This window comes from Macaca thibetana, chromosome 11, assembly GCF_024542745.1.
Source record: "Macaca thibetana thibetana isolate TM-01 chromosome 11, ASM2454274v1, whole genome shotgun sequence".
Taxonomy (NCBI): Eukaryota; Metazoa; Chordata; class Mammalia; order Primates; family Cercopithecidae; genus Macaca; species Macaca thibetana.
The window spans coordinates 52,820,027-52,842,135 of NC_065588.1; the positions used below are offsets into that span (position 1 = coordinate 52,820,027).

The 22,109-nt window shown below is 42.9% G+C and overlaps 1 protein-coding gene and 1 long non-coding RNA gene across 12 annotated transcripts in view; one reads left to right on the forward strand and one right to left on the reverse strand.

Annotated features, from left to right (window-relative positions):
• Positions 1-1,647: 1,647 nt before the first annotated feature.
• Positions 1,648-10,500, reverse strand: LOC126930419 (uncharacterized). The gene is made up of 4 exons (XR_007717589.1): positions 10,426-10,500; positions 9,989-10,073; positions 9,083-9,202; positions 1,648-2,441 (listed from the first exon to the last, which is right to left on the reverse strand). It is a non-coding gene; the product is annotated as an uncharacterized LOC126930419 (long non-coding RNA).
• The window catches only part of RBMS2 (RNA binding motif single stranded interacting protein 2), a 95,470-nt gene continuing 81,673 nt past the window's right edge, over positions 8,313-22,109 (forward strand). For 4 of the 11 annotated variants that reach the window (XM_050747323.1, XM_050747321.1, XM_050747322.1 and 1 more), the window contains exon 1: positions 9,424-9,862. In XM_050747323.1, the coding sequence (XP_050603280.1) occupies positions 9,797-9,862 (66 nt within the window). In that variant the 5' untranslated portion in view covers positions 9,424-9,796. Of the gene's footprint in view, positions 8,417-8,572; positions 8,618-9,412; positions 9,863-22,109 lie in introns of those variants that run through there. The other 7 variants (XM_050747318.1, XM_050747319.1, XM_050747326.1 and 4 more) reach the window with 6 other exon arrangements.

Consider the following 22,109-nt stretch of genomic DNA (forward strand, 5'->3'; position numbering starts at 1 on the left):
ACTCCATCTCAAAAAAAGAAAAAAAAGAAAAATGAAGAAATCTGGATTCTGGTGTCACTTATGCTGCTGTTTGACCCCTATGACCTTGTGTAAGTGAGTTTGCCTTTCTGGGATTTGCTTTTTTAATCTGAAAATGAGAGAGGACAAGGGGAAGGAACTATCCAATTAATCACTGTTTTGGTTCATTATCATCCCCACAGTCTCATACTTCTTGCAATATTTAGTTTGACCATATGAAATTGCTAGTATTCAATGATATGAAAAGATTAAGATTTAACCTATAGAGACAGCAGTTTCATTTGATTCAGCCTAATTGTTGAATCAGTTGTGGGCCCTATTGGGATCATCTGAGTTATTTATTTGAGGGATAGATGAGGCCAAGGCCAAGCAAAATTAATGCCTCAGGTGTGAAGGAAACACACATTTAGAGAATAAATCTTTCTGGTAGGTGATAAAATAAAAAGAGAATACAATGAATACCACCATATAATCAATGTGGTATATTCTGGGTTACATAGAATCCATTCCAGCCTTTTCGTTCTACAATATGGTAATTTTCTAGCCCAGTGATTCTAAATGATTTCGTTCCTGTATTCCTTCAGCGTCTGGCAAAGGAAAAGTCCATTTGACAATTTTATTAGAATATTCTCTGTAGCAATGCTTGGCCAGGAATATCTGTTGCTATAGGAGAATACAGCCTGTTAGCACTGATATCCAGGGTGTGAAAGAAATAATTCTTTAGAGCTGTCTTTTTCCTTGTTTGCCAGTGAGGTAAGTCAAAGAGGTGAAAAGACAAACTTTTCCAATTTTTAGTTTTAGACCAATTTTGTCATTCCATCCTACATCAGAAGGGGTCACGGCTAAGCTTTGCTTTACTGTGTGATGTAGCTCATTAATGTTTCTTGCCTAAGGAAACTGGTATGTTCAATAAACTGTTTTTTGTTTGTTTTTTGTTTTTTGTTTGTTTGTTTGTTTTTGTTTTTGTTTTTTACTTTTCCCCAAGACATAATCTCATCTTTTTACCAGGAAATAAACTGAACTTTTTTTTTTTTTTTTTTTTTTTTTTTGAGACAGAGTCTCATTCTGTTGCCCAGGCTGGAGTGCAGTGGCATGATCTCGGCTCACTGCAACCTCCGCCTCCTGGGTTCAAGTGATTCTCCTGCCTCAGTCTCCCAAGTAGCTGGGATTACAGGCATGTGCCACCACACCTGGCTAATTTTTGTATTTTTAGTAGACACAGGGTTTCACCATGTTGACTAGGCTGGTCTCAAACTCCAGACCTCAAGTGATCTGCCCACCTCAGCCTGCCAAAGTGCTAGGATTACAGGCGTGAGCCACCGCACCCGGCCAATAAACTCAAATTTTGGACTATTTCCATTACATAGCATTTTGGACACAAAAGTAAATCAGTGGAATGGAAAGATAATCCACAGGGAGTATTTACACCTAGGGAAAAATGTTTATTTGGCTCTAATATACCTTGTTCAGGTCTCTGAGCCACATTCAGAGCCTCACATGCAAACTGACCTGTCCATTGCTTTCAGACACATATACCACACCAGGTTGTCTCCATTGGAATGTCTCGCTAGGGTCCAACACATCTACAGGTAATACATTCTTCTGAGTTCTCCACCTTGATATGGAGGGGCCAATAGAGGCATGCAAACATTTTTCTTTATTTTTCTTTTTATTTTGAGACGGGATCTCACTTTGGTTGCCTAGGCTGGAGTGCAGTGGCGCCATCTCAGCTTACTGCAGCCTCGACCTTCCAGGCTCAGGTGGCTCTTCAACCTCAGCCTCCTGAGGAGTTGAGACTACAGATGTGCACTACTATGCCTGGCTAGTTTTTTGTATTTTTAGCAGAAATGGGGTTTTGCCATGTTGCCCACGTTGGTCTTGAACTCCTGGACTGAAGCAGTCTGCCCACCTCAGCCTCCCAAAGTGCTGGGACATTTTTCAGCTACATTTTGGGGTTGATCTAGCCCCTACTCCTTCACCTTGGACACTTGTTAAAAAGTTGTTTTTCAGGAGAAATCACAAGCCTATATTGAATCAGGTACAAATGTCTCTTCCCCAAAGAGGTTACAGATAGCTCTCATTTTGCTTTTTTCCCTTCAAAACAATTCCTGAGTGCTGGGTTCATGAGAACCAAGAATTAGTGAGGCATTGGCTAAATCTGGAAAAATGTGGGCAATATAATGGGCAAAGCAGAAGGGCGTCAAAGTAAATACACTGGAGGAAGTAGGATTCTTCCTCCTCCCATATACTTCCTGGATCTAACCACAGAACACCATTACCTTCCCCATCATTTCCACGGAATTCCATAACTCCTTTACAAATATACTCACCTGTAATGCCAGCACTTTTGCAGGCTGAGGTGGGCAAATTGCTTGAGCTGAGGTGTTCAAGACCAGCCTGGGCAACATGATGAAACCCTGTCTCTACCAAAAAAAAAAAAAAAAAATTACAAAAGTTAGCCAGGTGTGGTGGGGCATGCCTGTAGTCCCAGCTACAGGGTGGGGAGGGGTGGGGTGGGTGTGAAGATCACCTGAGCCTGGGGAAGTCAAAGCTGCCTGTTGTGAGCCGTGATTGTGCTACTGCACTCCAGCCTAGGTGACAGAGTGAGACTCTGTCATAAAATATATATACATATATATATGTTTATAATATATATACTCACCAGAATGAAGGATTTAGTTTCCAGTTTTGTTGGTGCTCTTTAACATAATACACCCTTGGCAACAGTTTGCATATCTGGGTCCTTTTACTTCTGTGGTCCCAACTTACTAGACTATACAAATTTAGATTTTTAGGCCAGGCACGGTGGTTCACACCTGTAATCCCAGCACTTTGGGAGGCCGAAGCGGGTGGAGCGCTTTACATCAGGAGTTCAAGACCAGACTGGCCAAAATGGTGAAACCCTCTCTCTACTAAAAATACAAAAAATTAGCTGGGTGTGGCGGCAATCACCTGTAATCCCAGTTACTTGGGAGGCTGAGGCAGGATAATTGCTTGAATCCAGGAGGTGGAGGTTGCAGTGAGCCAAGATCATGCCTTTGTACTCCAGCCTGGGTGACAGAGAGAGACTCTGTCTCAAAAACAAACAAACAAACAAACAAACAAAAATTTAGGTTTTTGTATTAGTTAATATAAGTAGAGCTTATTGAATTAGATCCTTCTTTATCTCCCTTCTATCTGATATTCTCTACTTGTAGAGTAGAGGAATGGGGTTAAATCTTAGCATGTAAGGAAGTCCCCCTTTTTTTCTGCCAGATTTGTTTTTATTTCTTGGATGGTAGGACTCAAAGAGAAATGGGAGCTGGGGTGTCTTGTATCTAGTGTTTTTTGATTTTGTATTATTTTGTTTCCTTTTTTTTTCTAGAGATAAGACATATTCCACCAATTTCCAGGAGACTGAGAATTATGAAAATAATTTATGAATAATCAGGTTGTATGCTTATGGGGGAGAGGGAAGAAATTAAATTGATGATCCCTGAAACTTTTCGAGGTATGTAGTTTAGCCTGTGTGATTCTAGGATAATCTTTTAAATGTAACTAAGATGCCAGTTTCTGGAATTGCTCACTTCAGATCTTCAAATTTGGGTTATATGATACCCAGAGGGATACACGCTGGCAGGCGGTAGAGTAGTTAATCGCAATGAAGCTAGCATCTATTGGGTGTTTACCAAGTGTCAGGCACCTTCTTAAGGGCTTTATACGCATTGCCTTATTTCATTTCACTACAATTTTAGGGAGTAGATACTATTTGTTATTCTATTTTACAGATGAGAAAAGTAGGGATCAGATATGTGAGGTAATTTCTCCTAGTGCAAAAGTGAAGTATTATCTTCATTTTGCACATGGGTGAATGAGAGATGTTAAGTAACTTGGTCTAAAGTCATATAAGTAGTAACTAACAGTGGTGACAGGATTTTAATTTTCTTTTTGGAGACAGTCTTGCTCTGTCAACCCAGGCTGGAGTGCAGTGGAGCAATCTCAGCTCACTGCAATCTCTGCCTCCCAGGTTCAAGAGATTCTTATGCCTCAGCCTCCCGAGTAGCTGGGATTACAGGCATGCACCACACCCAGCTAATTTTTGTATTTTCAGTACAGACAGCATTTTGCCATGTTGGCCAGGCTGGTCTCAAACTCCTGGCTCAAAGTGATCTGCCCACCTCGGCCTCCCAAAGTGCTGGGATTACAGGCATGAGCTACTGTGTCCAGCCTGGTGTCAGGATTTGAACTCAGGTCTGCCTTTTTCTAAAACTCATGGTTTTTAACTGTTTTTAATTTTTTCTTAATTTGATTTTATTTTTTAAACTTTTTATTTTATTACATATTTATTTATGTATTTTTTTAGAAATAGGGTCTCTCTCTGTCGCCCAGGCTGGAGTGTCGTGACAGATCACAGTTTACTGCAGCCTTGAACTCCTGGGCTCTAGTAATCCCTCTGTCTCAGCCTCCCCTATAGCTGGGACTATAGGCGCACACAACCACACTGAGCTAATTTTTTTTTTTAATTTTAATTTTTTTAGAGACAGAATCTTGCTCTGTTACTGGTATGGTCTTGGAACTCCTGGCCTCAAGCTATCCTCTTGCCTCAGCCTCCTGAGTAGCTGCGATTATGGACACAAGCCATGTGCTTGGCATTAACTATTTAAAACAAATATATATATGTGTGTGTGTGTGTGTGTGTGTGTATATATATATATATATATATATATTTTAATAGAGACGAGGCTCTCACCATGTTGTCCAGCTGGTCTTGGGTTCCTGAGCTCAAGCAATCCAACCACCTTAGCCTCCCAAAGTGCTGGATTACAGACGTGAGCCACTATGCCTGGTCTCTTGCCCCACCACCCTTTTTTTTTATAGGGGTGAAGTCTCAACTACTTAAAATTCTAAGGTATCATTAAGCATTAAGCATTAAGGAATGAAAAGTGAGACTATAACACATTAGGAATATTAGAATTGGGTTGGGTACAGTGGCTCATGCCTGTAACCTAGAATTTTGGAAAGTCAAAGTGGGAGGATCGCTTGAGACCATGAGTTCAAGACCAGCTTGGTCTCGCTTGTTCAAGAACAGCAATGTCACTTCTGGGTATTTACCCAAAAGATTTGAAATCAGTTCATTGAACAGATGTCTGCATTCCCATGTTTATTGCAGCACTATTTAGAGTAGCCAAGACATCAACAGATTAATGTATAAAGAAAATATGCTATATATATATAATGGAGTTCTATTCAACTTTATTTATTTATTTATTTTTGAGACAGGGTCTCACTCTGTCACCCATGCTGGAATGCAGTGGCGTAATCATTGCTCACTGCAGCCTCCAACTCCTGGACTCAAGTAATCCTCCCACCTTAGCCTTCCAAGTAGCTGGGACCACAGACGTGCACTACCATACCTGGCTAATTTTTTTTATTTTTTGTATAGATGGGGTCTCACTATGTTATCTGGACTAGTCTTGAACTCCTGGGCTGAAGTGATCCTCCCACCTTGGCTTCCCAAAGTGCTGGGATTATAGGTGTGAGCTGCCTCATTTAGCCTCAACTTTAAAAAAGAAGGAAATTCTGTCATTTGTGACAACATGGATGGAATTGGAGAATATTACATTAAGTGAAATAAGCCAGGCACAAAAAGACAAATACTGTAAGTTCTCACTTATACATAGAATCTAAAACAATCAACTCACAGTAGCAGAAAATAGAATGGTGGTTACAGAAAGCTGGGGAACCGGCCGGGCTCGGTGGCTCATGCCTGTAAACCCAACCCTTTGGGAGACCGAGGCGGGTAGATCACGAGACTAGGAGTTCAGGACCAGCCTGGCCAACATAGTGAAACCCTGTCTCTACTAAGAATACAAAAATTAGCCGGGCGTGGTAGCGTGTGCCTGTAGTCCCAGTTACTCAGGAGGCTGAGGCAGGCGAATCGCTTGAACCTGGGAGGTGGAGGTTGCAGTGGGCCAAGATCGTGCCACTGCACTCCAGCTTGGGCAACAGAGTGAGACTACGTCTCAAAAAAAAACCAACGAAACCCCCACAAGTCGGGGGATGGAGGAAATGGGGAGATGCTGGTCAAACTGTACAAAATCTTAGGAGGAATAAGATTTTTTTTGTGAGCTCTATTGCACGTGTGGTTAAAATTGTTAATAATAGTGTATTATACATTTCAAAATTGCTAAAAGAGTAAATTTCATGTGTTCTCACCACAAAAATGATAAGTAGGCTGGGCTTGGTGGCTCCTAGCACTCTAGGAGGCTGAGGCAGGTGGATCACTTGCCTCACTTGAGGTCAGGATTTCGAGACCGGCCTGGCCAACATGATGAAAACCTGTCTCTACTAAAAATACAAAAATTAGCCAGGCGTGGTGGTTGTGCACCTGTAATTCCAGCTACTTGGGAGGCTGAGGCACGAGAATGGCTTGAACTCGAGAGGTCGAGATTGCAGTGAGCTGAGATCATGTCACTGCACTCCAGCCTGGGTGACAGAGCAAGACTCTTGTCTCACCAAAAAAAAAAAAAAAAAGATAATGAGCCTGGGAGGCAGAGGCTGCAGTGAGCCGAGATCGCGCCACTGTCCTCCAGCCCAGGCGACAGAGCCAGACCCTATCTAAAAAATAATAATAATAGTAAGTATTTGAGGTGATAAATATGTTAATTAGCTTGAATTAATTATTCTACATTATATGTATAAGTCATAACTTCACTTTGTACCCATAAACACATACAATTATGAACTGTCAGTTTACAAACAACAACAGTCAGAAAACCTGCAATGAGATACCACCTCGCACCTATTAGGATGACTATTATAAAAAAAAATTCTCAGCTGGGTGCAGCTGCTCATGCCTGTAATCCCAGCACTTTGGGAGGCCGAGGCGGTTGGATTGCCTGAGCTCAGGAGTTTGAGACAGGCCTGGGCAACACAGTGAAACCCTGTTTCTACTAAAATACAAAAAATTAGCCGGGCTTGGCAGCGTGTGCCTGTAATCCCAGTTACTCAGGAGGCTGAGACAGGAGAATCGCTTGAACCCAGAAGGCAGAGCTTGCAGTGAGTTGAGATCATGCCACTGCACTGCAGCCTGGGCCACAGAGCGAGATTCTGTCTCAAAAACAAAAAAGGCCAGGCGCAGTGGCTCATGCCCGTAATCCCAGCACTTTGGGAGGCCGAGGTGGTCGGATCATGAGGTCAAGAGATCAAGACCATCCTGGCCAACACGGTGAAACCCTGTCTCTACTAAAAACACAAAAATTAGCTGGGCATGGTGTCGCATGCCTGTAGTCCCAGCTACTCAGGAGGCTGAGGCAGGAGAATCGTTTGAACCTGGGAGGCAGAGATTTCAGTGAGCCGAGATTGCACCACTGCACTCCAGCCTGGCGACAGAGTGAGACTCTGTCTCAGGGGGAAAAAAAACAAAAAGTAGAAAGAAAAATTAGACTTAAAAAAAAAAAGGTTAAATTGGGTTGATTGCCTTTATGAGTCAGGCCTTCAAGAGAAAGGTTTCTGTACCACATTGTTAGGGTAAAGGAGAAGATATCATCCAAGGGCCTAAACAGCAAGGATAAATTGGTTGAGAGTCTCTGAGAGCAGAAAAGGGACTTAAAAAATATATACTGGGGCCAGGCTCAGTAGCTCATACCTGTAATCTCAGCACTTTGAGAGGCTGAGGCAGGCGGATCACCTGAGGTCAGCAGTTCGAGACCAGCCTGGCCAACATGGTGAAACCCCATTTCTACTAAAAGTACAAAAATTAGCCAGGCATGTTGGGGCACGCCTATAGTCCCAGCTACTGGGGAGGCTGAGGCAGGAGAATTGCTTGAACCTGGGAGGCAGAGGTTGCAGTGAGCTGAGATACTGCCACTGCACTCTAGCCTGGGCAACAGAGCAAGACTCTGTCTCAAAAGAAAAAAAAGTATCACTGAGCGATGTCTTCATTTATTTATTTACTGCATTTGGCTGCTGTGTTTCCAATCTCAGTTGCAATTCCCACACTGAGGCTGTCCCACCCTTCCTGTGTCCCTTGAGCTGAGCAGGCACTTCCTGTCCTATTGGAAATGAAAGTTAGAGATTGGGGGTAGGGTATGTATATTTACTCTGCAGAATGCTAATACTGTCTGTTCCACTATCATAGCAAAAAAGTGACAGGGAAACTAGAATAGAGACCAGAACTTCATTTGAGGGAGGGTTTGGGCTTAATATTTGTTGTCATAAAACAGACAGGGTTAATTTATATCTCAAGAGAATACTTAGGATGGCAGCAAGGTGGCCTTATGAATGGATTTGAAGGCTTTCATTTTATATCTCTATTCCACTTGGATTGGTAGGGGTTACTGGATATCATTCTGAAGTTTTTGGTTTCCTTTCTTGTTAAGGTTACTCCTACAAAGACATTCTTTGGAAACTAATAGAGGTAAGTGTTGCAACTCTATTAGGTTCTTGACTCTGAAATTTATATCCCTTCCTAAGAATTTTGTGTTTTTATTCTGTTTGAAGCATATGCTTTTTAAGTAGGTTTTTTTTTGTTTTTTTGGGGTTTTTTTGACAGCTCAAAGACAACTCGAAGCAGATATCCCAACTGTGGACATCAATTTAGACATAAATTCCAGGTTTGGTGAGTTACTATAATTGTTTCAGTTTCATGGATCTTAAAGACGAGGAAATAGTAGGGTAAAGTGTTAAATAAGATAGCCTGCAATTGTTAAAGAAATGCCTAGGCCCCAAGTTTCATGATATAGTCCAGTTTGATCATTCCTTGGAGAATCTGAAATAGGGGTGAGGGGCATCAGCCCATTGGTATGAGCCAAGAGAAACAGATCTAAGAATCTGAAACTAGTTATACCCCATACTCTGTTTTGCTTAGCTCTGCTCTTTGGTGTGTTCCTCTGTTTGTTCCTTTGTATATTAAGATCACTGCAAATGGGCTAGGTGTGGTGGCTCACGCATGTAATCCCAGCACTTTGGGAGGTTGAGTGGGCAGATCACTTGAGGTCAGGAGTTCGAGACCAGCCTGTCCAACATAGCGAAACCCCATCCCTACTAAACAATACAAAAATCAGCTGGATGTGGTGGTGGGTACCTGTAATCCCAGCTACTCGAGAAGCTGAGGCAGGAGAATTGCGGAAGGTGGAGGTTGCAGTGAGCCAGATCCAGGATTGCACCGCTGCACTCCAGCCTGGGTGACAGAGTAAAACTTTGTCTAAAAAAAAAAAAAAAAAAAAATCACTGTAAATGTAAAGTAGGGGAAGCCCTGAGCTTATCTCAAACACTCTGTCTCTAACTCTGGTTTTTTTCTTAACGTGTTCTCCAAGGCAATGTCTCAGGAGCCCCTTTAAAATCAAGCTTGAAATCTTATAGCTGAGATCTAAGGGTGGAAATAAAGCCCTTGTTGTCTTTATATGAGAATCAGAACTTGTTCATAGAGGAAAGGGGATAAATTTGAAAGGGGTTAGACCTAAGAACTCTGCTTTCTAGCTTTAACTCCTGAGACTGTGAAAAACAAACAAAAAATAACATCTTGGGCATTAGGACCCAGTCGAAGTGCCTCTGCCTCATTCAGACTCTGTTAACTTCTCTCAGTGACGTAAAGGAGCAGCCCGAGCTCATTCTCTGCCCGCAGCCCCCCTTCATCTCTCCCCTCCTGCTCCTTTTCTCCTCCTTTCTCCTCCCCCTCCCTTTTTTCCTCCCTCCCTCTCCCCTTTTCCCTCGCTCCCCTCCTCCCTCCCTCCCCGTCTTTCTTACCCCCTCCCTTTCTCTCGCTCTCTCTCACTCGTTCCCTAACATTAAAGAGAAAATGCTGCTATCGGTGACTTCCAGGCCTGGGATTTCGACTTTTGGCTACAATAGAAACAACAAGAAGGTAGGGAAAAGCGCTTTTTTGGTGTCTAGCTACTTCTTTTTCTGGGAATCTGGCAATGCCCTTGGTTCTTACATTCTTTTTAAAGAGGGGAAGGGGATTTCTCTCTCAAGATTCCTAATTCCTCACCGTGCTTCTCCCTTTTCCACTACTTCTTTCGGCATCTTTTCTCACCTGGTTCTGGAGTTCAAGGAACTTACAGTCTTTGTGAGGCCTGAAAAGACAGGGGAATTAAAAACAAATCAAGCTTGCAAGTTTGTATCCTTATGAAATGAAGTTAGTTTGACTTCCTGCTGATGTATCAGTCTCCACAAGGATAATATGTCATCTCAGACCCTGTCCCCCAGTCCACCCCACCCCCTACAAGATTATTTTATTTGTTGATTAACCGTTTCCATTCTCTCCCCAACCTTCCCTCCTACCCATACCAGCAGTAGTATTAGATAGCTGAAATCATAGATAGTCAGTGAAGCCACAACAGTTTATCAAGAGCTGCGTATATTCTTCTAGACTACAGATCCTACCCCACCCAGCCTATAGAGAAGGAGTCTTGAGAGACGTCGCACCTTGGGATTAAGGCACAGAGCGCTGTGATACTTTGGATCTTGCATTTGAGCTGATACTTGAAGCTCTGCAGATAGCCAGACTTTGCAGTGACCCTAGGAGTCTTTATGATTAACCCATGGCTGCCTGAGAGTTGTGCTGTCCTTGGGCAATCTGGGGAGAGATGGACAATCTTGTCCATATTTGACAAGGAATATATTTGGCAGTTTCTGGCATTTCAGGGCACACAGCATACTGATTAGGAGGAATTTCATGCTGTAGCAGGAAGAAGACGCTTTACCCTCTCTTCGTGTTATAGCTGTTCTTTTAAGAAAAAAATGTGACATGGACATTTAGGGAATCTTTTGCTCATCTAATGGAATGTTGGAGGGTGAGGAACAATTCCTGCTGCTTTCTCATGTACCAATGAGACCATTACAGGTAGATTTAAACAAAAGTGTCTGATCAATGCAGTGGGTAAATGTTTAGACCCAAAACACTTAGTGTTGATTTATGGGCTTAGTCTATGTGGTACTCATTCTGTTTATATCCTAAAGAAATATGGGTAGAGGGGAGAGGAAATGGGGAGCTATAGGTCGGAGGATACAAAGTAGTAGATATGTAGGATGAACAAATCCTGAGATCCAATGTACAACATGAGGACCATAGTTAATAAAATTGTATGTATATGGGATTCATGCTAAATAAGCAGTCTTTAGCTCCTCTTGCCACAAAGAGAAACAAAAGGGATAACTATGTGGGATGATTAATTTACTTTATTACAGTAACCTTTCTACTATCTATATGTATCCCATAACATGTTATATACCTTAAATATACACAATGAAATTTACTTTAAAAAAGAAATGAGGCTGGGCACAGTGGCTTATGCCTGTAATCCCAGCACTTGGGAGGCCAAGGCGGGTGGATCACTTGAGGTCAGGAGTTCAAGACTAGTCTGGTCAACATGGTGAAACCCCAAATTTGCTGGGCTTGGTGGCACGCGCCTGTAATCCCAGCTACTCAGGAGGCTGAAGCAGGAGAATCACTTGAACTTGGGGGACGGAGGTTGCAGTGAGCCAGGATTGTGCCACTGCACTCCAGCCTGGGTGACAGAGCAAGACTCCATCTCAAAAAGAAATGAAATATGAGTTTATACGTATTTGTTGGTTATCAATGTATGTTTATATGTACATATGCTGACATCCCTTTATCAAATGTATGTATAGATAATACATTATATATTATACATATATATTTGAAAGGGAAATATTTCATGTGTCTTTATTCTTTTCAAACCTTGTAGAGTACCATGTGAAAATTTCTTTCCTCATTTTTTTCCCTCCTAGTCTCTCAGGTTACCCAGAACTCATTAAAATAAAATGAATTCCCAAAATGAATTGCTTCCCTATTAGAGTTTTCATGTATTTGAAGCTATCTAAAAATCTCTTTTCGTTCTCTACTCCCTCTCCCACCTTGGAGTATAGGAAAAATTTAACTAGCTTCTAAATCTAGGATAGTATAAGGGACAAGAGGTATAGTTGTGGGTTTGGGTTGAAATCTCTTCTCTTCCTGATAACTGTAAGGTTTGACAATTCAGGAATTATTGGGATTGGTGGGGGAGGTTGGGTAGATACATAATTACTAATTACTAATGTATTTGTCAATTCTTTGGGTTCTTATAAGTCAATGTTATGTTCAGATATAAGGATGCGGTATCTGTGCATCACTTTGTGGCTATGCATATGACTCCTTTTGTGCCTATATAAGTTTGTGAATGCAGAGAGTTTTCATATTTTTATTTTTACTTTTTTTTTTTTTTTTTGAGATAAAGTCTCGCTCTGTCACCCAGGCTGGAGTGCAGTGGCGTGATCTCAGCTCACTGCAGCCTCCACCTCCCAGGTTCAAGCATTTCTCCTGCCTCAGCCTCCCGAGTAGCTGGAACTACAGGAGTGCCACCACACCCGGCCAATTTTTTTGTATTCTTAGTAGAGACAGGGTTTTACCATGTTGGCCAGGCTGGTCTCAAACTCCTGACTTCAAGTGATCTGCCTGCCTTGGACTCCCAAAGTGCTGGGATTGCACTTTGAGTCACCAAGCCCGGCCCATATTTTTATTTATTTATTTATTTATTTATTTATTTTTTGAGACGGAGTCTCACTCTGTCCCCCTGGCTGGAGTGCAGTGGCGCGATCTCGGTTCACTGCAAGCTCCGCCTCCCGTGATCATGCCATTCTCCTGCCTCAGCCTCCTGAGTAGCTGGGACTATAGGCGCCCGCCACCTCGCCCGGCTAGTTTTTTTGTATTTTTAGTAGATACAGGGTTTCACCATGTTAGCCAGGATGGTCTCGATCTCCTGACCTCGTGATCCACCTGCCTTGGCCTCCCAAAGTGCTGGGATTACAGGCGTGAGCCACCACGCCCGGCCTATTTATTTATTTATTTATTTGAGATGCAGTCTTGTTCTATCGCACCCAGGCTGGAGTGCAGTGGCACGATCTTGGGTTCAAGTGATTCTCCTGCCTCAGCTTCCTGAGTAGCTGGGATTACAGGTGCCCACCAACACGCCTGCCTAATTTTTTGTGTTTTTAGTAGAGACGGGGTTTCACCATGTTAGTCAGGCTGGTCTTGAACTCCTGACCTCAGGTGATCTGCCTGCCTTGGCCTCCCAAAGTGCTGGGATTACAGACGTAAGCCACTGCACCTGGCCCCATATTTTTATTTTTATTTTACTTAATTTTTTTCCTCAACACTAGAAGACTAGGGAGGGTGTTTTTAAACTACAGCATTATTGTGTTGCTCTTTGTCTTGTCAAGTAGGGCTTACTGTGTTTCTCTGTTGTGGAAAGTGTTATAGATGCATTTGCTTATGTAATTTGTGTATTTTCCATACCCAGTTAAATTTTATTTATTTGTTTATTTATTTATTTTGAGACAGAGTCTTACCTTGTCACCCAGGCTGGAGTACAGTAGCACAATCCTGGCTTCCTGCAACCTCAGTCTCCTGAGTTCAAGCGATTCTCCTGCCTCAACCTCCTGGGACTACAGGTGCGCGCCACCATGCCCAGCTAAATTTTGTAATTTTAGTAGAGACGGGGTTTTGCCATGTTGGCCAGGCTGGTTTCGAACTCCTGGCCTCAAGTGATCTGCCAGCCTCAGGTTCCCAAAGTGCTGAGATTATAGGCGTGAGCCACTGTCCAGCCTATTTATTTATTCATTTATTTTGAGACAGGGTATCACTCTGTAGCTTGGGCTGGAGGGCAGTGCCATGATCTCGGCTTACTACAACCTCCACCTACTGGGCTTAAGTGAGCCTCTCACCTCGGCCAACTTTTATATATAACATTTTGTTGTTTGTTTTCGAGACAGAGTCTCGCTCTGTCGCCCAGGCTGGAGTGCAGTGGAGTGATCTCGGCTCACTGCAACCTCCGCCTCCCGGGTTCAAGCGATTCTTCTGCCTCAGCCTCCTGAGTAGCTGGGATTACAGAGGCCCACCACCATGCCTGGCTAATTTTTTATATTTTTGGTAGAGACGGGGTTTCACCGTATTGGCCAGGCTGTTCTCAAACTCCTGACCTCAAGTGACCTGCCCACCTCGGCCTCCCAAAGTGCTGGGATTACAGGCGTGAGCCACCACGCCCTACCTATATATAACTTGTATATAAAAGTTATTGTTTCTTACTGAAACTAATAAAAGTTATTGTAAAAATTTAACTTAGACTGGGCTCAGTGCTCACCCCTGTAATCCCAGCTCTTTGGGAGGCAGAAGCTGGCAGATGGCTTGAGGTCAGGAGTTCGAGACCAGCCTAGACAACATGGTGAAACCCCGTAAATACTGAAAATACAAAAATTAGCTGGGTATGGTGGTGCATGCCTATAGTCCCAGCTACTCAGAAGGCTGAGGAAGGAGGATTTCTTGAACCCAGGAGGTGGAGGTTGCAGTGAGCCAAGATTGTGCCACCACACTGCAGCCTGGGCAACAAAGTGAGACTCCATCTCAAAAATAAATAAATAAAATAAAATAAAATAAAAAACATGAAAAGTAGGATTGTTTTATTTTGAAATATACACTTCACTTATCCAGAAAGATGTTTACTGAGGAGCCCATGAGAGTCATAATTTTCTTACTCTTTATTGGCTGGTGGTAAATACAGGAATGCAGTCAACAAGTGTGTAATGCCTAATAAAGGCAGACTTTTTTTCTCAGGAAATAGTGTTAATTTTTTTTTCCTTTCTTTGGAATTAAAATAGTTACTAAAGGGGAAAAATGTGGATTTCAAAGAGGGATTCTGCAAGATAATTTCGTGGGTTTTCTTTAAACATCAGTTTTAATGCCCTTCAATAACTTGGTTCATTAAAAAAAAAAAAGGCTGAAGTAAAAAGAGACAGGGTCTCAACACTGTTTCTTCAATGTTTGAAGAAGTTGCCTAAGTAGAGAGATTTGAGTATAGGTGAGATTGAAAGAGGAAATGTTTGGGACTAAAGGAATTCCAAACTTGTAAAGGGCCTAACCACGCCTTTCTTGACATCATCTCCCTGGCATGTGTTATTATAATTTAACTCCTCATAGGATCAACAACCATTTCCTTTGGAAAAAAAGAAAAGGGACTGTGTTTAATTTAGGATAATTTGCCTTCCCCAATGTACTTTTCATACATTTCTATTTCTTCTCAATGTTAATATATTGAAGACTGATGGGGAGTAGGAGGTGATGAAAGTAAGACTGACTGGTGGGTACTGCCAGATCCTCACTCTTTGAGAAGCTTGTTACCTGCGATTGTTAAGAGTGTTTACTCAGGAGAGAGAAGTGACAAACAGTACTGTAATCACTTAGTACTTCTAACAGGATAGAGAATTTTCTCTGTGTATGTTTACTACTTTTCCTTCTAGTTTCCATCAAATCAAATGTAATAGGACTGAGAATTAAGAACTTGTAGGTCTACCACCTCTTGGCTGGGGCAGCTGTTCTGTTATCAGTGATAAGCTAACTCAAATGGTTAAAGTTTAGTGGTAGGCCGGGCACGGTGGCTCACACCTGTAATCCCAGCACTTTGGGAGGCCAAGGTGGGTGGATCACCTGAGGTCAGGAGTTTGAGACCAGCCTGACCAACATGGTGAAACCCTGTCTCTACTAAAAATACAAAAAAAAAAAAAAAAAAATTAGCCAAGTGTGGTGGCGGGCACCTGTAATCCCAGCTACTCCAGAGGCTGAGGCAGGAGAATTGCTTGAACCTGGGAGGTTGCAGTGAGCGGAGATTGCACCATTGCACTCCAGCCTAGGCGACAGAGCGAGACTCCGTCTCAGAAAAATAAATAGGCTGGATGTGGTGGCTCACACCTGTAATCCCAGCACTTTGGAAGGCCGAGGTGGGTGGATCACGAGGTCAAGAGATCGAGACCATCCTGGCCAACATGGTGAAACCCTGTCTCGGCCAGGTGCGGTGGCTCACGCCTGTAATCCCAGCACTTAGGGAGGCCGAGGCAGGTGGATCACGAGGTCAGGAGGTCGAGACCCTCCTGGCTAACATGGTGAAACCCCGTCTCTACTAAAAATACAAAAAAATTAGCCAGGCGTGGTGGCAGGCACCTGTAGTCCCAGCTACTGGGTAGGCTGAGGCAGGAGAATGGCGTGAACCCGGGAGGCGGAGCTTGCACTGAACTGAGATCATGCCACTGCACTCCAGCCTGGGCGACAGAGCGAGACTCCATCTCAAAAAAAAAAAAAAAAAAAAAGAGAAGTCCCATCTCTACTAAAAAACAAAAAAATTAGCCAGGCATGGTGGCAGGTGCCTGTAATCCCAGCTACTTGGGAGGCTGAGGCAGGAGAATTGCTTAACCTGGGAGGCCAAGGTTGCAGTGAGCCGAGATCGCGCCATTGCACTCCAGCCTGGGCAAAAAGAACAAAACTCCGTGTGAAAAAAATAAATAAATAAATAAATTTTAGTGGTGATGTCTTTCCATTGACCCCTCCTTTCCATTTTTAGCACTACTACTCTAATTTATGCCCTTATTATTGACTACCTTTACTACTGCAATAAACATCTAGCATGAGCATCTTGCCTCCTATTTTTCAACTTCCCTATTCCTTGCCCCCAAGTAATTTTATACCTGTTGCCAGCACAATCTTCCTATAATCCAGCGGTCTAGCACTATTTTCTGTATAAAAAACTTCAGATCGGGAGTGATGGCTCATTCCTGTAATCCCAGCACTTTGGGAGGCCGAGGCGGGTGGATCACCTGAGGTCAGGAGTTTGAGACCAGCCTGGCCAACATGGTGAAACCCCATCTCTACTAAATATACAAAAATTAGCCAGACATGGTGGGAGGCACCAGTAATCTCAGCTACTTGGGAGGCTGAGGCAGGAGAATTGCTGGAACCCGGGAAGCCAAGGTTGTAGTGAGCCGAGATCGCGCCATTACACTTCAGCCCAGGGCCCACAACAGCCAGACTCCATCTCAAAAAAAAAAACTTTAATGGCCATATATTACCTGCTGAACAAAGTGCAAATTTCTAGCCCAACACCCACTATCTATCTGGCCTTTCCTTATCTTCCTCATCTCCCCCATCTCCCTCCTGCACCACGCCGCCTTGATTCTGTTACATTTGCTCTACTAGCCAGGTACTTTATTTTATTTTATTTTTATTTATTTATTTTTTGAGACGGAGTCTCACTCTGTCACCCAGGCTGGAGTGCAGTGGCGCTATCTCGGCTCACCGCAAGCTCCGCCTCCCGGGTTCACGCCATTCTCCTGCCTCAGCCTCCCAAGTAGCTGGGACTACAGGTGCCTGCCACCATGCCTGGCTAATTTTTTTGTATTTTTAGTAGAGATGGGGTTTCACCATGTTAGCCAGGATGGTCTCGATCTCCTGACTTCGTGATCCACCCGCCTCGGCCTCCCTAAGTGCTGGGATTACAGGCGTGAGCCACCACGCCCGGCCTTAGCCAGTTACTTTAATGCAGTTTTTCTGGATATACCCTTTGGTTGCTGGTTTACATTTATTATTCCATAGGAGAATATGCAGTATGCAGTATAACAAAAAAATACAGAACAGAAACAGAACAAGGGAAAATATCAATTAGAATAAGAAGTCAGTTGGAATTAAAAGGCAAGTATGGCCAGGCACAGTGGCTCATGCTTGTGATTCCAGCACTTTGGGAGGCCAAAGTGGGAGGATCACTTGAGCCTAGGAGTTCTAGACTGGCCCGGGCAACATGGCAAAACTCTGTCTCTACAAAAGATACAAAAATTAGCTAGGTATGATGGTGTGTGCCTGTCGTTCCAGCTGCTCAGGAGCCTGAGGTGGGAGGATCACCTGAGCTGGTGGAGGTCGAGGCTACAGTGAGCCGTGATCATGAGGTCGAGGCTACAGTGAGCCGTGATCATGCCACTGCATTGCAGCCTGGGCAACTGAGTGAGACCATGTCTCAAAAAAAAAAAAAAAAAAAAAAAAAAAAAGTCAAGTGTACAAATCATAAAATTATAATGCTGGAAGATGAGGAGTGAAGCATAGTCTTTGAATTTGTCAGTGTAAAGGTGGTTGATGACTTTGACAAGCAATTTCCAGAGGCATGGGGAGCAAAAGCAAGATTGGAATAGGTTGATGAGTGAAAAAAAGTAAGGAAGTATAGATGATATATACACACTAATCTTTTAAGAACTTTGATTAAGATGTAGAACAGAACCCAAATAGAAAGTAGGCAAAAGATCTGAATCGATGTTTATCCATAGGCTCTATGGAAACATGCTTAACATCATTAGCCATCAAGGAAATATAAAATAAAGCCACGCTGAGATACCACTTCACATCCACTAGGCTGTTTATAATGAAAAAGACAATAATCAGTAATCAAAAAGATAATCGAAAGGATAAATAACTCCTTGGCACCATGATGCCCAGGAGTTTGAGACCAGCCTGGGCAACATGGTGAAACCCCATCTCTACAAAAATACAAAAATTAGCTGGGTGTCGTGGTATACACCTGTAGTCCTAGCTATTAATACTTGGGAGACTGAGGCGGGAGGATTGCTTGAGCCCAAGACGTCAAGGCTGCTGTTGATTGCATCACTGTCTTCATTCTGGGTGACAGAGCAAGACTCTGTATCAAAAAAGAAAGAAAGGGACATAATATATGTGGAGTAATTGGAACCTTTATACACTTCTGGTGGGAATGTAAAATGGTACAGCTGCTTTGGAAAACATCTTGGCAAGTTCTCAAGAGGTTAAGCAAAGACCCAGGAATTCCACTCTTAGATATATGCCCAAGAGAAATGAAAACATGTTCACACAAAGACCTGTACATAAATGTTCATAGGAGCATTATTCATAATAGTTCAAAGAGGAAACAACCCAAATGTCCATCAACTGATGAATGGATAAATAAAATACATGGTGTGCCCATACAGTGAAATATTATTCAACAATAATAAGTAATGGGGTACTAGGCTGAGTGTGGTTTCTCATGCCTGTAATCCCAGCACTTTGGGAGCCCGAGGCAGATGGATTACTTGAGCCCAGGAGCTCTAGACCAGCCTGGGCAACATGGCAAAAGCAAAATCCCATCTCTACAAAAAGTACAAAAATTAGCCAGGCATGCTGGTGTGCAACACACCTGTAGCCCCAGCTACTCAGAAGGCTGAGGTGGAAGGATTGCTTGAGGCTGGGAGGTGGAGGCTGCAGTGGATCACACCACTGTACTCCAGCTTGTGCAACAGAGCAAGATGCTGTCTCAAAAAAACAAAAACAAACAAACAAACAAAAAACACAACAACAACAAAAAACAAAGATCCCTAGGGGAAAAAAAAAAGGAATGGAATACTGATACATGCTAAATGTGGATGAACTTTAAAAACATTATGCTCATAAAAGAAGCCAGTCATAAGAGACTATATGTTATATGATTCCATTTATGGGAAATGCCCAGAATACAGAAATCTATAGAGACAGAAAGTCGATTAGTGGTTGCCTAGGGCTTAGTGGGGAAATAGGGAGTGACTGGTAATGGGTATTGTGTTTCTTTTTGGGGTAATGAAATGTTCTAAAATTCTGGTTATGGTTGCACAACTCTGTGATCTAAGTACCATTGAATTTATGCTTTATTTATTTAGAGACAGGGTCTCACTCTGTTGCCGAGGCTAGAGTGCAGTGGCACAATCATAGCTTACTAAAGCCTCAAACTCCTGAGCTCAAGGGATCCTCCTGCCACAGCCTCCCAAGTAGCTGGGATTACAGTGCCACATGCCCAGCTAATAAAATTTTTTTTTTATAAAGACGGGCTTTTGCTATGTTGCCCAGGCTTGTCTCAAACTGCTGGGCTCAAGTGATCCTCCTGCCTTGGCCTCCCAAAGTGCTGGGATTACAGGCGTGAGTCACTGTGCCTAGTCCTGAATTTATACTTAAATGGGCGACATGTATGGTATGTGAATTATAACTCAGTGGAGTTGTTATTTTTAAAAAAGATAGGGAGCAGAGAAATGAGATAAAAGCTGGACGAGGATAGCGGTGCTGTCAAGAGAGAATTTTCTTTTTCCTTTTTTTTTTTTTTTTTTGAGACAGGGTCTTGCTCTGTTGCCCAGGCTGGAGCACTGTAGTACAATCATGGTTCACTGTAGCCTCAACCTCCTGGGCTCAAGCAATTCTCCTACCTTGGTCTCCCGAGTAGCTGGGATTACCGGCTCACGCCATCACACTTGGCTAATTTTTAAATTTTTTGTACAGATGAGGTCCCACTATATTGCCCTGGCTGGTCTCAAACTCCTGGGCTCAAGTGATTCTCCCATCTCAGCCTCCTAAAGTGCTGGGATTTCAAGCGTGAGATACTGCACCTGGCTGAGATAATTTTCTTAAAGATGGGAGATGTAGGAGCCAAATGTAAAGAGAATCGTGACCAATTACTTGGTACTTATTTTCAAAATATGCATATTAACATCCCACCAACTCTGATCTTTTTGTTGTTCTTGTGCCTTATGCATTCAGCCTCTGATCGTTTTTGTTGTTGTTGCTTAATTCTGGAATGGCCTTTCGTTTCATTTGTTTACTTCACTCATATTACTTAAATTTATTGACTGCTGCAGCATGCTAGGCCCTGGGGGTAAGGCATGACAGTGGCCCTTTAAGAACTCACAGTCAAAACTGTCTTTAAAAATCCTACCCATCCCTTTAAGTTCAGTTGAAATATTACCTCTTATATAAAGCTTCTGCTAATCGCTCCATTTCCCAGCCCCAGAGGGGACTGTTTTTCCCAAAGGGGACTTTTTTCTGAAACCCCATAATGTTTTATACTTCTTAAATTGTGTTTATATGATTTTGCATTGTACTGGAATCATTTAGGTAATTGTCTTATCTTCATTGCTAGAGTGTAAGCTCTTTAAGGGTAGAGACAGTGTTATTCAGTTTATTATCTCCCCAAATACCTAATGTAGCATCTTAGGCCTATCTAGTAGATACTCAAAAAACATATCCTAATAAATGCGATTAAGCTATCACATTTAGTGCCTATGGTAGTCACGAAATCAAGCTTAAGCAAAGGAAGGAAGCATTGTGTTCTACACAAACCCTGAAATATGGAGTTAGATAGATCTGAATTTATTTTTTAAGTAATTATTTATTGATTGATCTGAATTTAAATGTGGCTTTGTCATGTATTAGCTGTGTGACCAGTGCCAGGTCTTAGGTCTTAGGCTTTCTGACCTTGAATTTTTCATCTTAAAGTACTGATATATTGGCCGGGCACAGTGGCTCATGCCTGTAATCCCAGCACTTTGGGATCAGCCCGTGGAGGCGGGCGGATCATGAGGTCAGGAGTTCAAGACCAGCCTGGCCAACATAGTGAAACCCTGTCTGTACTAAAAATACAAAAAAATTAGCCAGGCATGGTGGTGGGTGCCTGTAATCCCAGCTACTTGGGAGGGTGAGGCAAGGAGAATCGCTTGAACCTGGGAGGCGGAGGTTGCAGTGAGCCAAGATCCGCCACTGCACTCCAGCCCAGGTGACAATGTGAGACTCTACCTCAAAAAAAAAAAAAAGTGCTGATATATTTTATCGAATTATTTTGAGGATTGGTAATGTTTATAATCACGTATCAGCCTGTATATTGGCTGTTATTTCTTTTATTTTAAGAAAACATTGTGGGCCGGGTGTGGTGGCTCACACCTGTAATCCCAGCACTTTGGGAGGCTGAGATGGGCAGATCACCTGAGGTCAGGTGTTTGAGACCTGCCTGGCCAACCTGGTGAAACCCTGTCTCTATTTAAAAATATAAAATTAGCCGGGCATGATGATGCATGCTTGTAATCTCAGCTAACTGGGAGGCTGAGCCAGGAGAATCGCTTGAACCCAGGAGGTAGAGGTTGCAGTGAGCCAAGATCATGCCATCGTACTCCAGCCTGGGCTATAAGAGCGAAACTCTGTCTAAAAATTGTGAACCTATGGAGTATAAAAGAGAAAAAAACATTGGTCAGGCGCGGTGGTTCATGCCTGTAATTCCAGCACTTTGGGAGGCCGAGGTGGGCAGATCACCGGAGGTCAGAAGTTTGAAACCAGCCTGACCAACATGGTGAAACCCCATCTCTACTAAAAATACAAAATTAGCCAGTCATGGTGGTGCATGCCTGTAATCCTAGATACTAGAGAGGCTGAGGCAGGAGAATCGCTTGAACCCTGGAGGCGGAGGTTGCAGTAAACAAAGATTGTGCCATTGCACTCCAGC